This window comes from Nerophis ophidion, linkage group LG03 (assembly GCF_033978795.1).
Source record: "Nerophis ophidion isolate RoL-2023_Sa linkage group LG03, RoL_Noph_v1.0, whole genome shotgun sequence".
NCBI classification, from domain to species: Eukaryota; Metazoa; Chordata; class Actinopteri; order Syngnathiformes; family Syngnathidae; genus Nerophis; species Nerophis ophidion.
Genome location: NC_084613.1, coordinates 60,454,886 through 60,471,010, shown reverse-complemented (window position 1 = coordinate 60,471,010; position 16,125 = coordinate 60,454,886). Strand labels below are relative to the sequence as shown.

The 16,125-nt window shown below is 37.2% G+C and overlaps 1 protein-coding gene across 1 annotated transcript in view; it reads right to left on the bottom strand.

Annotated features, from left to right (window-relative positions):
* alk (ALK receptor tyrosine kinase) overlaps positions 1-16,125 on the bottom strand; it is a 924,960-nt gene that overhangs the window by 47,778 nt on the left and 861,057 nt on the right. Inside the window, exons 19-20 of the mRNA XM_061895727.1 lie at positions 15,484-15,597; positions 135-321 (exon numbers count right to left, since the gene is read on the bottom strand). Coding sequence (XP_061751711.1) covers positions 135-321; positions 15,484-15,597 — 301 coding nt within the window. The remainder of the gene's footprint in view (positions 1-134; positions 322-15,483; positions 15,598-16,125) is intronic.

Here is a 16,125-nt window from a genome sequence, read left to right as displayed (position 1 = left end):
TTTAGGCTGATTCCGAGTTGGGTATCAACTGTTTTGGTACAGTTGATGATCTTTGACAATATAAATCAAACTACTGCTTTTTAGATATTAGGTTTCATTCAGAAATGTCACAGACAAAAGATGATTTTATTTACCTGGTAAGGGAAATGTTGCGTCTTGGCACTTCCTTCAGGTCATTGACTGAGGCCGTCTTACCAGCGAAGCAGTAGTTTGGATTGTAGTCGGTCATGATGGTGGAGGCCCGCAGTTTACTGAGCTTGCAATCTGGACTTTGTAGCTCCAACTGTATGGACTGCAGCTCTGTGTGTTTACGCCTGTACACTGGAGGGAAGAATATCATATTGTACTTCTTATGTAACATATTTTGCACAAAAACCGCAAACTTTGACATCCATTGGCCAGTTGACACTTAAGGCCTGATTTACTAAAGGTTACTAAAACACATGCAAACCTTATAGCACATGCAAATCTGATCTACTAAACGTGTGCAAAGTGGATTGTGTCTATTAAGTAAGCAGAATAAGGCGTGCAATCCATTTTGAGGCTGTCTTCATTAGTATGCAAAACATATACTGATCATTAAAAGTCCCACTATATTGGGAGGAGAAGATGCCAGCACAATGTAATTTATCAACACTCATTGTTTTGCGAGCACTATTTAGTGTTTTATTTTGCACGTGCCAGAAGGAAGTGCAAACGACAGGATCAGTGCTCACGCTGCAAAGACAGACGACGGACAGACGAGTATCCTCTGTCCTCCGTGTGTGTGTCAACATTTGGGATGGTCAAAAATAAAAAATATTACACATATCATCTATTTAGCAACATCATTTTAGAACTTTATAGTTGCTAGAGGACTTGAGGGGCTTATTAAGACAAACTCAACTGATGCATTTTGGTGTCCTTTAGTATATTTTATGACTTTCGTTTTTTAAATATAAATGATCAAAATACAAACCCCGTTTCCATATGAGTTGGGAAATTGTGTTAAATGTAAATATAAACGAAATACAATGATTTGAAAATCCTTTTCAACCCATATTCAATTGAATGCACTACAAAGACAACATATTTAATGTTCAAACTCATAAACTTTTTTTTTTATTTTTTTATAATAATTAACGTAGAATTTCATGGCTGCAACACGTTCCAAAGTAGTTGGGAAAGGGCATGTTCACCACTGTGTTACATCACCTTTTCTGTTAACAACATTCAATAAACGTTTGGGAACTAATTGTTGAAGCTTTGAAAGTGGAATTCTTTCCCATTTTTGTTTTATGTAGAGCTTCAGTCGTTCAACAGTCCGGGGTCTCCGCTGTCGTATTTTATGCTTCATAATGCACCACACAGTTTCGATGGGAAACAGATCTGGACTGCAGGCGGGCCAGGAAAGTACCCGCACTCTTTTTTTACGAAGCTACGCTGTTGTAACACATGCTGAATGTGGCTTGGCATTGTCTTGCTGAAATAAGCATGAAAAAGACGGCGCTTAGATGGCAACATATGTTGTTCCAAAACCTGTATGTACCTTTCAGCATTAATGGTGCCTTCACAGATGTGTAAGTTACCCATGCCTTGGGCACTAATGCACCCCCATACCATCACAGATACTGGCTTTTGAACTTTGCGCCTATAACAATCCAGATGGTTATTTTCCTCTTTGTTCCTGAGGACACAAATGTCCACAGTTTCCAAAAACTATTTCAAATGTGGACTCGTAAGACCACAGAACACTTTTCCACTTTGCATCAGTCCATCTTAGATGATCTCTGGCCCATAGAAGCCGGTGGCGTTTCTGGATGTTGTTGATAAATGGCTTTCGCTTTGCATAGTAGAGCTTTAACTTGCACTTACAGATGTAGCGACAAACTGTAATTAGTGACAGTGGTTTTCTGAAGTGTTATCCATAAGACATTGATGTCGGTTTTTGATACAGTGCTGTCTGAGGGATTGAAGGTCACGGTCATTCAATGTTGGTTTCCGGCAATGCCGCTTACGTTGAGTGATTTCACCAAATTCTCTGAACCTTTTGATGATATTATGGACCGTAGAGGTTGAAATTCTTGCAAATGCTCTTTGGGAAACGTTGTTCTTAAACTGTTGGACTATTTGCTCACACAGTTGTGGACAAAGGGGTGTACCTCGCGCCATCCTTTCTTGTGAAAGACTGAGGATTTTTTGGGAAGCTGTTTTCATACCCAATCATGGCACACACCTGTTCCCAATTAGCCCGTACACATGTGGGATGTTCCAAATAAGTGTTCGATCAGCATTCTTCAACTTTATCAGTATTTATTGCCACCTTTCCCAACTTCTTTGTCACATGATGCTGGCATCAAATTCTAAAGTTAATGATTATTTTCAAAAAATAAAATGTTTATCAGTTTGAACATCAAATATGTTGTCTTTGTAGCATATTCTACCGAATATGGGTTGGAAATGATTTGCAAATCATTGTATTCCGTTTATATTTACATCTAACACAATTTCCCAACTCATATGGAAAAATGGTTTATATTTCTTATATGAAAAAAAACTTATTCAAACAGGCATTTTTTGTGTCTTGAGTAGCATAAGTGGAGCCTCTCTCCAATGAGCGCGTCTTGAGCGGTTGATAAAAAGAAAAAATGGTTTCATTGTAGATGCACTGCAAGACTGTTTCTAAAATGGCCATAAAAAGTGGTAGATTTCTCCTGCATATTTGAAAAGATATGAATGAAAAGAGACAAGGCTGTGCAGTAAACAACTGTCTCCATGGTGATGTCCCGTATAGCACACACAAAATCTTCATTTAAATAGGACGGTCTGGACCACTTTTCAATTGCACGCACAGTGTTCGTAGAAACACTCGCAACACACCCACAAATAGTGCACGCTATTTTAAAGATTGAACACGGCTAGCGCGTGGCGTTTGGATCTTTGTAAATCAGGCTCTTAATGTTCAGAGGCAAAATAGACACTTTTTGAAAGAAACCCCTTGTGTTTGTATAACACAGAGTCTTAAAATGTTTCCAATGTACGTATCATACCATACCAAAGCTAAATGCATTGACAGACAAAACCCAAGTTATGCAGATTTATGTAAAACAGCTCATAGGATGGTGATATCAAGGTGTGACCTGTGCAACACACATAGTTGTCCAAGTGACGACTGTCGTTTTTTTTTTTTGTTCATATTTGTGTGTTTAGGGCAGCTATTTAGCAAGCAATGTCTACTCTGGGAGAGTTGTCAGCCTCCAGCTAAGCTGCCATCTATCATTAACACAATTCATTGGCACACAGAGGTAGTCCTAACCCCCCTGCTTCGCCATTGAACACAGGTGGGTGTTTGAATGTGTGTATGCGTGTTGCTCTCCACAAGTAGGAGAGGGAGCGTGGGAGGTGCATGTGGAGGACATGATGATTTGATGAGTGCATGTCTGGCTGTAATGTTTCCGAGGCTGGTAGGACAATCAAATGCGTGCACTAGCTGCAAGGCCTTAGTGTTCTAAAACCAGTATGTTAAGTGCCCTTCAAGAGGGATGATGGTCGTGTGGGCAGCAGAAAAGTATGAGGGACCTTAAGGGACATTATTAAGAATTACCTTTTACATACACACTGAAATGCACGCACATAAGTAATTTAAATGTTTTTCTCGCACACACACTACTGAAACACTCTCATACACACTACTGAAATGTTTTTCTCTCACACACACTACTGAACACTCTTAATACACACTACTGATGTTTCTCTCTCTCTCTCTCTCACTCACTCACTCACTCACTCACTCTCACACACACACACACACACACGGAATTATTTTTCAATATTATTCCCAAAAGGATTTCACTTGTGTGTGTGAGAGCTTTTCACTAGTTTGTGTGAGAGAAAAACATTTCAGTAGTATGAGTGAAAGGATTTCACTTGTATGTATGAGAGTTTTTTACCAGTGTGTGTGTGAGAAGATTTCCCTTCTGGTTCTGGCCCGCATATTTTCAGCCAAATTTTTCTTATCTTTTTTTTTCTTTTTTTTTTCCAGCCAATGTGTTTGCGATCAAAATGTCTGCCGACAAGAATTCAATGCAGCAGCTCTGCTTTATAATTTAAAGGCTTCCGCTGAGAATATAAGAACACTTTCAATGCAACAATAGTCGTGCTGCAGCCGTCCGTTGCACCTGCAGGCCATGATACCTGAGCGGTTACACAGCGTTGACTTTCTCCTCCCGGCAGCCAAGCAATATGGCGCCGCATTTTACTGCCCTGGAGCACGCATTCTAGAGTCAATGTGCACATTATCAAGAAACTTCTTACGTCATATTCATTTTGAAAAAATTTAACTAAACATAACAAATTTCTTATTTCAAATAAAGTGAAAATCGTGTCACAAATTTTACCAATGTACATTTCTTCTGTCTAAATTAATTCAGGCTGTTTCTTTAAAATGCTTGTTTTGTCATATTGAAATAGAGTCAATTAACTATGAATGTCCAATCTCAGAATTATTCTGGACTGAACTTTCTGTTGTATTGTTTATTTCTTACAATGTACTGTTTGAGTTCAAAGGAAAGGTTTTGTTCTTACAAGGTAAATGTCATAAAACATGTGAGTATGCTGTCAAACTGTTGTGGCTTCCAAGAGTATTACATATTCTTAAATCCAGAGTAATGTCATGCAAACCAAATTGTTTGTCATTTTACTATCCATCCATCCTTTTTCTATCGCTTGTCCCTCTCGGGGGCATTATAAAAAAACATCACATCAAAGAAAAAACAATATGTAATGTGTAATATGATGCTTTTATTTGCTTTTTTATTTTATACGTTTAAGTGTTATTCCTCACGTTTGTTGTTAGTTTTGTTTAAATATATTGTTAAAAGTTTGAAAATTATGACAAAAATAATTTGTGAATATTTTAATTACATTTTTTTTCAGATTGTTCAAATATCTTTGTTATGGAAATAACAAAGATATTTGTATATATATTGGAGGAGCTCAAAGTAAAGCCGCTGCTCCTTCACATCGAGAGGAGCCAGATGAGGTGGTTCGGGCATCTGGTCAGGATGCCACCCGAATGCCTCCCTAGGGAGGTGTTTAGGGCACGTCCAACCGGTAGGAGGCCACGAGGAAGACCCAGGACACGTTGGGAAGACTATGTCTCCCGGCTGGCCTGGGAACGCCTCGGGATCCCCCGGGAAGAGCTTGACAAAGTGGCCGGGGAGAGGGAAGCCTGGGTTTCCCTGCTTAGGCTGTTGCCCCCACAACCCGACCTCGGATAAGCGGAAGAAGATGGATGGACGGATGGATGGAAATAACTTTGAGGAAAAATGCGCCATCCTAGTCACTGCCGTTAGATGGCCTTTTGTTTTCCTCCAAACAGTGAAGTACATATCCTTTAGCTATGTTTGCAACACACTACTCGATTGATACCAGAAAACACAATTTGTCCACACATGCGTGTAGACTACGCCACTTCCGGGACTTGAACATTTTACGACGGAGTCTGCTAAGTCATGTTCTGTGTTATTTAAATTTTTTGTTAATGTTTTGTATAAAACTATAGTTTACCAAGAAGTAAGATGGAATAAAAATACAAAAATTAACAGAAGTTAGATTTATTTTTTATTTTTTTAAAAAGGGGGTATTATCGCTAGATTTTCAACTACTTTTACTTTTCTGTCATTGCAATAAATGACGCACGGGGGCGCCACTTTTTTTTTTAAATTAAAATGTTGATTATTTTTTCAAACAACGCACTTCAACAAAAATCTATATCTATGTTGTAACAAAAAATAGACTTTTAATTGTTCAGTATTGTGAATTGATGTGTTTAATGTAAATAAAGTAGTAAAACATATGTAATTATTTGTGTGTATTAGAGTGTTTTAGTAGTGTGTGTAAAAGTGTTTCAGTAGTGTGTATGAAAGTGTTTCAGTAGTGTGTCTGAGAGGAAAACATTTCCGTAGAGTGTATGATAGTGTTTCAGTAGTTTGTGAGAGGAAAACATTTTAGTGGTGTGTATAAGAGAGTTTCATTAGTGTGAAAGAGAGTATTTCAGTAGTGTGTGTGACAGGAAAACATTTCAGTAGTGTGCATGAGAGTGTTTCAGTAGTATGTGTGAGAGGAAAACATTTCAAAAGTGCGTATGAGAGTGTTTCAGTAGTGTGTGTGAGAGGAAAACATTTCAGTAGTGTGTATGAGTGTTTCAGTAGTGTAAATGTGAGTGTTACAGAAATGAGCGTGAGAGGGGTTTGTATTATATTATATTTGTGTGCTGCATATCAAAAACATGACAAAACACCACGAGTTAGACCATATGATGCTATAAATGGGAAGGGAAATGAGTGTCTAAATGGTGATAGCCAATATACATGCAGAAACATCATGTAAATAAGGGAGGCCTGCACCAGTTTTGCACCTGCAACATGTCTACTAATAGTACACATCATTTTATGAGGGGCCGTTAGGGACATTATTCAGAATTACCTCTTACATACACTACTGAAATGCTCTTACATAAACAACTGAAATGTTTTTCTCTCACACACACCACTGAAACACTCTTATACACACTACTGAAACACTCTTATACACACTACTGAAATGCTCTCACATAAACAACTGAAATGTTTTTCTCTCACACACGATACTGACACACTCTTATACACACTACTGAAATACACTTACATACACTACTGAAATGCTCTCACATACACTACTGAAATGCTCTCATATACACAACTGAAATGCTCTTACATACACGACTGAAATGCTCTCACATAAACAAGTAAAATGCTCTCACATAAACAAGTTAAATGCTCTCACATAAACAAGTAAAATGCTCAATCAATCAATCAATGTTTACTTATATAGCCCTAAATCACTAGTGTCTCAAAGGGCTGCACAAACCACTACGACATCCTCGGTAGGCCCACATAAGGGCAAGGAACACACGATACTGAAACACTCTTATACACACTACTGAAATACACTTACATACACTACTGAAATGCTCTCACATACACTACTGAAATGCTCTCATATACACAACTGAAATGCTCTTACATACACGACTGAAATGCTCTCACATAAACAACTAAAATGCTCTCACATAAACAACAAAATGCTCTCACATAAACAAGTACAATGCTCTCACATAAACAACTAAAATGCTCTCACATAAACAAGTAAAATGCTCTCACATAAACAAGTACAATGCTCTCACATAAAGAACTAAAATGCTCTCACATAAACAAGTAAAATGCTCTCACATAAACAACTAAAATGGTCTCACATAAACAACTAAAATGCTGTCACATAAACAACTAAAATGCTCTCACATAAACAAGTACAATGCTCTCACATAAACAAGTAAAATGCTCTCACATAAACAACAAAATGCTGTCACATAAACAAGTACAATGCTCTCACATAAACAACTAAAATGCTCTCACATAAACAAGTAAAATGCTCTCACATAAACAAGTACAATGCTCTCACATAAACAACTAAAATGCTCTCACATAAACAAGTAAAATGCTCTCACACAAACAACTAAAATGCTCTCACATAAACAACAAAATGCTCTCACATAAACAAGTACAATGCTCTCACATAAACAACTAAAATGCTCTCACATAAACAACTAAAATGCTCTCACATAAACAACAAAATGCTCTCACATAAACAAGTACAATGCTCTCACATAAACAACTAAAATGTTCTCACATAAACAACTAAAATGTTTTACTCTCACGCACACACACACCACTTGCGTGTGAGAGACAACAATTTTAGTAGTATGTGTGCAAGGATTTCAGTCATATGTATAAGAGCATCTTTCTAGCGTGTGTGAAAGCATCTTACCTGTGTATGTGAGAGGATTTCACTAGAGTGTATGAGCGACACTGCATTCCGGTTCCGGTCACCTATAATGCCCTCCTGAAAAGTTGTTTATGTGAGAGCATTTTACTTGTTTATGTGAGAGCATTTTAGTTGTTTATGTGAGAGCATTGTACTTGTTTATGTGACAGCATTTTGTTGTTTATGTGAGAGCATTTTAGTTGTTTATGTGAGAGCATTTTACTTGTTTATGTGAGAGCATTTTAGTTGTTTATGTGAGAGCATTTTAGTTGTTTATGTGAGAGCATTTTACTTGTTTATGTGAGAGCATTGTACTTGTTTATGTGAGAGCATTTTAGTTGTTTATGTGAGAGCATTTTAGTTGTTTATGTGAGAGCATTTTATTTGCTTATGTGAGACAATTTTAGTTTTTTATGTGAGAGCATTTTACTTGTTTATGTGAGAGCATTTTAGTTGTTTATGTGAGAGCATTGTACTTGTTTATGTGAGAGCATTTTACTTGTTTATGTGAGAGCATTTTAGTTGTTTATGTGAGAGCATTGTACTTGTTTATGTGACAGCATTTTGTTGTTTATGTGAGAGCATTTTAGTTGTTTATGTGAGAGCATTTTAGTTGTTTATGTGAGAGCATTTTACTTGTTTATGTGAGAGCATTTTAGTTGTTTATGTGAGAGCATTTTACTTGTTTATGTGAGAGCATTGTACTTGTTTATGTGAGAGCATTTTAGTTGTTTATGTGAGAGCATTTTAGTTGTTTATGTGAGAGCATTTTATTTGCTTATGTGAGACAATTTTAGTTTTTTATGTGAGAGCATTTTACTTGTTTATGTGAGAGCATTTTAGTTGTTTATGTGAGAGCATTGTACTTGTTTATGTGAGAGCATTTTACTTGTTTATGTGAGAGCATTTTAGTTGTTTATGTGAGAGCATTGTACTTGTTTATGTGAGAACATTTTGTTGTTTATGTGAGAGCATTTTAGTTGTTTATGTGAGTGCATTTTACTTGTTTATGTGAGAGCATTGTACTTGTTTATGTGAGAGCATTTTAGTTGTTTATGTGAGAGCATTTTAGTTGTTTATGTGAGAGCATTTTACTTGTTTATGTGAGAGCATTTTAGTTGTTTATGTAAGAGCGTTTTAGTTGTTTATGTGAGAGCAGTTCAGCCGTGTATGTAAGAGCATTTCAGTAGTGTATGTGAGAGCATTTCAGTAGTGTATGTGAGAGCATTTCAGTAGTGTATGTAAGTGATTTTCAGTAGTGTGTATTAAGAGTGTTTCAGTATTGTGTGTGAGAGAAAAACATTTCAGTTGTTTATGTGAGTGCATTTCAGTAGTGTGTATAAGAGTGTTTCAGTGGTGTGTGAGAGAAAAAAAATTCAGTTGTTTATGTGAGAGCATTGTACTTGTTTATGTGAGAGCATTTTACTTGTTTATGTGAGAGCATTTTAGTTGTTTATGTGAGAGCATTGTACTTGTTTATGTGAGAGCATTTTGTTGTTTATGCGAGAGCATTTTAGTTGTTTATGTGAGAGCATTTTACTTGTTTATGTGAGAGCATTTTAATTGTTTATGTGAGAGCATTTTAGTTGTTTATGTCAGAGCATTTTAGTTGTTTATGTGAGAGCATTTTAGTTGTTTATGTAAGAGCATGTTAGTTGTTTATGTGAGAGCATTTCAGTCGTGTATGTAAGAGCATTTCAGTTGTTTATGTGAGAGCATTTCAGTAGTGTATGAAAGAGCATTTCAGTAGTGTATGTGAGAGCATTTCAGTAGTGTATGTGAGAGCATTTCAGTAGTGTATGTAAGAGCATTTCAGTTGTGTGTATAAGAGTGTTTCAGTATTGTGTTTGAGAGAAAAACATTTCAGTTGTTTATGTGAGAGCATTTCAGTAGTGTGTATAAGAGTGTTTCAGTAGTGTTTATAAGAGTGTTTCAGTGGTGTGTGTGAGAGAAAAACATTTCAGTTGTTTATGTGAGAGCATTTCAGTAATGTATGTAAGAGGTAATTCTGAATAATGTCCCTAACGGCCCCTCATATAATTTCATAGTTTGCACACACTTTTTGCAGCAATGCATGCATACAATAACAAAAGATTATAATGATAAAATTAATGATAAATATAGTATAATATTTAATATTAATACTAGGCTTGAATTGTCATTGCACATTAAGAACAACAAAATTGCACAATACTGATGGCGGAAGCTGTAATGCAACTACGGACCATCAGGAGCAGGGGTTCTGTGTCTTGCTCAGGGACACCTGAGCATGATTTCGACATGATCAATTTTAAGAAAACCTGCTTAGAAAGTTTGACTATTGCCAATGTTCACAAAAGTCCAATAAGATCTACTTTGACCAATCTCTACCCGTCCCCCCACAGTGTGTCAAGACCTTACTATCTGTGGTGCTTATCAATAAATTGCTTATTTTAACTAACCAATATTTTTCTTGGAATCATAATTTCATCTTTTCGAAAAATGCATTGGTTAAATTAATAAGGAACCAGGAAAATTAATCTGAGAAATACTGCTGTGTTATGTAGCGACACCAAGCAATTTAGATTTAATAATGAATCATAAATAAATGTTGTTGACTAAGTGATTCATAGTATTAGCGTCCCCAAAAAAAATTAGAACTTAAACAAAATTATATACAAAAAAAATGGGTTATATGAATGAGGAAATGAGAAAACTCCACAATCTTGGGTAAAACAACTGCATTCAAACTTTATCGATGACTTTAACACGCCAACAACAACATGGTATTTCCTCATTATGAAGATTATGGCGAGCAAGGCTGCATTCAGGAACACCTGAAATTATGAGCATCAAACATTGCAACCCAAGTAAGTGATTTTTTGCACATTCTCTATGCTTTTATTGCTGCTATAATAATGACAATTTGCTGTAAAATGTACTTGTCATTTTTAAATGAATTTCTTTGTTCGGGTGTGTCACACTCATTTTCCCAAAGGGCCATTTCATATTTTGCTGCTTTTTCATTTCAGAGACTAAACTCTGAATAAACAAGCACAATATTTTAAAAATGTTAATATTAGTTTTTGAATGTCTTAATGGCCTTACGCCGTCTTATCGATCTGACCTGTTTTTATTTTACCGTATCAACCCTCGCCGATCCTGAGGTTCCTTTGGCCTTTTAGCTTTACCAAATACCAAAACAAAGACCAACAGTGAGATGGCATTTAGCCACTGTGGCCCCCACCTCTGAAACAGCTTGCCAGAGAATCTCAAGACTGCAGAGACCATTGATATTTTTGAAAAGTATTAGCGTAAAAAAAAATTATTAGAACTTAAACAAAATTATATACAAAAAAATGGGTTATATGAATGAGGAAATGAGAAAACTCCACAATCTTGGGTAAAAAAACTGCATTCAAACTTTATCGATGACTTTAACACGCCAACAACAACAACATGGTATTTCCTCATTATGAAGATTATGGCGAGCAAGGCTGCATTCAGGAACACCTGAAATTATGAGCATCGAACATTGCAACCCAAGTAAGTGATTTTTTGCACATTCTCTATGCTTTTATTGCTGCTATAATAATGACAATTTGCTGTAAAATTTACTTGTCATTTTTAAATGAATTTCTTTGTTTGGGTGTGTCACACTCATTTTCCCAAAGGGCCATTTCATATTTTGCTGCTTTTTCATTTCAGACACTAAACTCTGAATAAACAAGCACAATATTTTAAAAATGTTAATATTAGTTTTTGAATGTCTTAATGGCCTTACGCCGTCTTATCGATCTGACCTGTTTTTACTTTACCGTATCAACCCTCGCCGATCCTGAGGTTCCTTTGGCCTTTTAGCTTTACCAAATACCAAAACAAAGACCCACAGTGAGATGGCATTTAGCCACTGTGGCCCCCACCTCTGAAACAGCTTGCCAGAGAATCTCAAGACTGCAGAGACCATTGACATTTTTGAAAAAAGGCTAAAGACACACCTCTTTAATCAGGCTTTTTACGCTCTATCTTAAACTTAGTTTATTATATTATTTTATTATAATATTGTAATACTAATTATTAATATTACTACTATTATTATCTTATGTTATTTTTTATTAACTTATTAATGTAATATTTATATTAATACATTTTACTTTTACATATATTTTATCATATAAATTGTAAATGGTAAATGGATTTTACTTGTACAGAGCTTTTCTACCTTCAAGGTACTCAAAGTACTTTGACAATATTTCCACATTCACACACTGATGGCGGGAGCTGCCATGCAAGGCCCTAACCACGAAGCATCTGTAGCAAGGGTGAAGTGTCTTGCTCAAGGACACAACGGATCTGACTAAGATGGCGGAAGCTGGGGATCGAACCACGAACCGAGCCACAATTTATACTATTTTTTAAAAGGCTTTAATTTGAGTTACTCTCCAGTGTGGACCCCTCAAATGTGGAGTTTTTCCTCAAATCCTCAGTTTTGCCATTTTTATTGTCAATAGTGATGTGTGTGTTTGTATGCTTTCTTCTCTTCTGTGTTTTTTGTAAAGCACTTTGTTTGCCGCTTGCCTGTATATATGAAATGTGCTATATAAAAAGTTAAATTTTATTTGAATATCTTATCACTGTTCTTACCAATAAAAACTCAGGCAAATCTGTATCTTTTTTCAGTTTAACAGCATCTAACATACAAACCCTGTTTCCATATGAGTTGGGAAATTGTGTTAGATGTAAATATAAACAGAATACATCCATCCATCCATTTTCTACCGCTTATTCCCTTTCGGGGTCGCGGGGGGCGCTGGCGCCTATCTCAGCTACAGTCGGGCGGAAGGCGGGGCACACCCTGGACAAGTCGCCACCTCATCGCAGGGCCAACACAGATAGACAGACTACAATGATTTGCAAATCATTTTCAACCCATATTCAGTTGAATATGCTACAAAGACAACATATTTTATGTTCAAACTGCTAAACATTGTTTTTTTTGCTAATAATCATTAACTTTAGAATTTGATACCAGCAACACATGACAAAGAAGTTGGGAAAGGTGGCAATAAATACTGATAAAGTTGAGGAATGCTCATCAAACACTCATTTGGAACATCTCACAGGTGTGCAGGCTAATTGGGAACAGTTGGGTGCCATAATTGGGTATAAAAACTGCTTCCCAAAAAATGCTCAGTCTTTCACAAGAAAGGATGGGGCGAGGTACACCCCTTTGCCCACAACTGCATGAGCAAATAGTCAAACAGTTTAAGAATAACATTTCTCAAAGTGCAATTGCAAGAAATTTAGGGATTTCAACATCTACGGTCCATAATAGCATCAGAAGATTCAGAGAATCTGGAGAAATCACTCCAAGTAAGCGGCATGGTCGGAAACCAACATTGAATGACCGTGACCTTCGATCACTCAGACGGCACTGTATCAAAAACCGACATCAATCTCTAAAGGACATCACCACATGGGCTCAGGAATACTTCAGAAAACCACTGTCACTAAATACAGTTTGTTGCTACATCTGTAAGTGCAAGTTAAAGCTCTACTATGCAAAGCGAAAGCCATTTATCAACAACATCCAGAAACGCCACCGGCTTCTCTGGGCCTGAGATCATCTAAGATGGACTGATGCAAAGTGGAAAAGTGTTCTGTGGTCTGACGAGTCCACATTTCAAATTGTTTTTGGAAATATTCGACATCGTGTCATCCGGACCAAAGAGGAAGTGAACCATCCAGACTGTTATCGGCGCTAAGTTCAAAAGCCAGCATGTGTAATGGTATGGGGGTGCATTACTGCCCAAGTCAAGGGTAACTTACACATCTTTGAAGGCACCATTAATGCTGAAAGGTACATACAGGTTTTGGAACAACATACGCTGCCATCTAAGCGCCGTCTTTTTCATGGACGCCCCCACTTATGTCAGCAAGACAAAGCCAAGCAACATTCAACAGCGTAGCTTCTTAAAAAAAGAGCGCGGGTACTTTCCTGGCCCGCCTGCAGTCCAGACCTGTCTCCCATTGAAAATGTTTGGCGCATTATGAAGCGTAAAAGACGATAGCGGAGACCTCGGACTATTGAACGACTGAAGCTCTACATAAAACAAGAATGGGAATAAATTCCACTTTCAAAGCTTCAACAATTAGTTCCCAAACGTTTATTGAATGTTGTTAACAGAAAAGGTGATGTAACACAGTGGTGAACATGCCCTTTCCCAACTACTTTGGCATAGGTTGCAGTCATGAAATTCTAAGTTAATTATTATTTGCAAAAAAAAAATCCCCAAAAAAGTTTATGAGTTTAAACATCAAATATCTTGTCTTTGTAGTGCATTCAATTGAATATGGGTTGAAAAGGATTTGCAAATCATTGTATTACGTTTATTTTTACATCTAACACAATTTCCCAACTCTTATGGAAACAGGGTTTGTATATGCACACAATAAGCTTCAATTAGTTTTCCTATTTGCAGTCAGACGTGATTTAATAAATGGCACAGCTATAATTTAAATTTCGACGTTAAAATATCACAAACATTTACAAAAAATCATTAATGCTGACTGTTGATGACTTGAGCATTAATTGAATGAGAAAGCAGGGGAAACGAGTTACTGCATGTAACATAAGTAGAAGCAGAACTGACACTTTCAAAATAAAAGTTTAAGCAAAAACACTGATTTCACCTTTTAAGCTCTCATGGACCGCGTAACATGACACTGTTGACCACATTTGGCACGCGGGCCTTGAGTGTGATACATGTGACTTAGTTATCATCTAATTGATAGAAACAATTGAATTACTATTTTGCTCAATTTGAACATGACACACAGTCCTGGGTTCAAATCCAGGCTTGGGATCTTTCTGTGTGGCGTTTGCATGTTCTCCCCGTGAATGCGTGGGTTCCCTCCGGGTAATCCGGCTTCATCCCACCTCCAAAGACATGCACCTGGGGATAGGTTGATTGGCAACACTAAATTGGCCCTAGTGTGTGAATGTGAGCGTGAGTGTTGTCTGTCTATCTGTGTTGGCCCTGCGATGAGGTGGCGACTTGTACACCCTGGACTGTAGCTGAGATAGGCGCCAGCGCCCCCCGCGACCCCGAAAGGGAATAAGCGGTAGTAATGGATGGATGGACATCCAAAATGTTTTTTCTTTTTCCACAAGTACCGGTTTGGGCACCTTTTTAAAGTGCCGGCTGCATTTTTAAAGTATCAGTTTGGTACTAGTATTGTTTAAAATGTAAACAATACCCATCCCTACTCTAACCCCCTTATCAAAAGCAAACACAGGCTTGTGACATAAAAGAAAGTTAATTTGCATTCTTAAACATTTTTTTTCTCTTTTTATGTTTTTTGCTCACTTTTGCATGCTTTCTGGTCCATTGTGCAAGTTAGAAGCAATATGCCACCCCCCGCCACAGATAGACTGCAGTCCTGTGAGAAAAACTCCCCAAAAAACTCATCGAATTTTGTAACAATATATTAATCTAATGCAAATGTAAACTTTTTTTTTTGTTTACGTTGCACTGTGCATCCCTTAATCATCTTTTTTTCGCAGAAAATAAATCTTCCAGTAATGTACTATCTTCATGTATCATAATCTCAAAGAAGGGGGTCATTCAAAGAACATTTTATTGCATCGATAATACTTACTTATCATGACTCCAGACACGGCCAGCAGCAGGGCGGCGATAAGGGCTGAGGTGCCGACAGAAAGACCCAGAGCCAAGTGGGACACAGACGGCTGGGAAGGCAGGAGGAACACCTCTGCATGAAAAGGGAAGACAACAACGTTCCAGTCGTTACCTCCCCATGAAACATATTAACATTCCCTTTGTCGCTCTGATCCCAAACTTAATTAATGATGTGAAAGGGATGACATGACAGAGTCAAGGAGCTGCGCAGCATATCAATTCTCTCTGTTGACAGAAGATCTTATTGCTCTTGTTCAAGTCGAGGTACAAAACTGCACACCGAAGGCACCATATAGAGATGATGACCTTTTCTGACTGTCATACAATTATCTTTTGCTTGTCCGAACACAGATGTGAGAATCCTTGTGGCGAGGAGAAAGTCCAAGTTATTAAGATATTATTGAAATGGTAATGTTGCTATTATTTTGATTGTAACGATTGTGACATCTCCCCCGTATCGATCCACATTCATATTTTCATTATTCATCTGCGATAACAAATGGTAATTGAAGGGGTTATTCTGGCTTAACAGCTTTTTGTTACAGCTGTGTGAGAACCTATTTATAGTGAAGGTTGAAGTGGTCTACATGCACAGACAAAA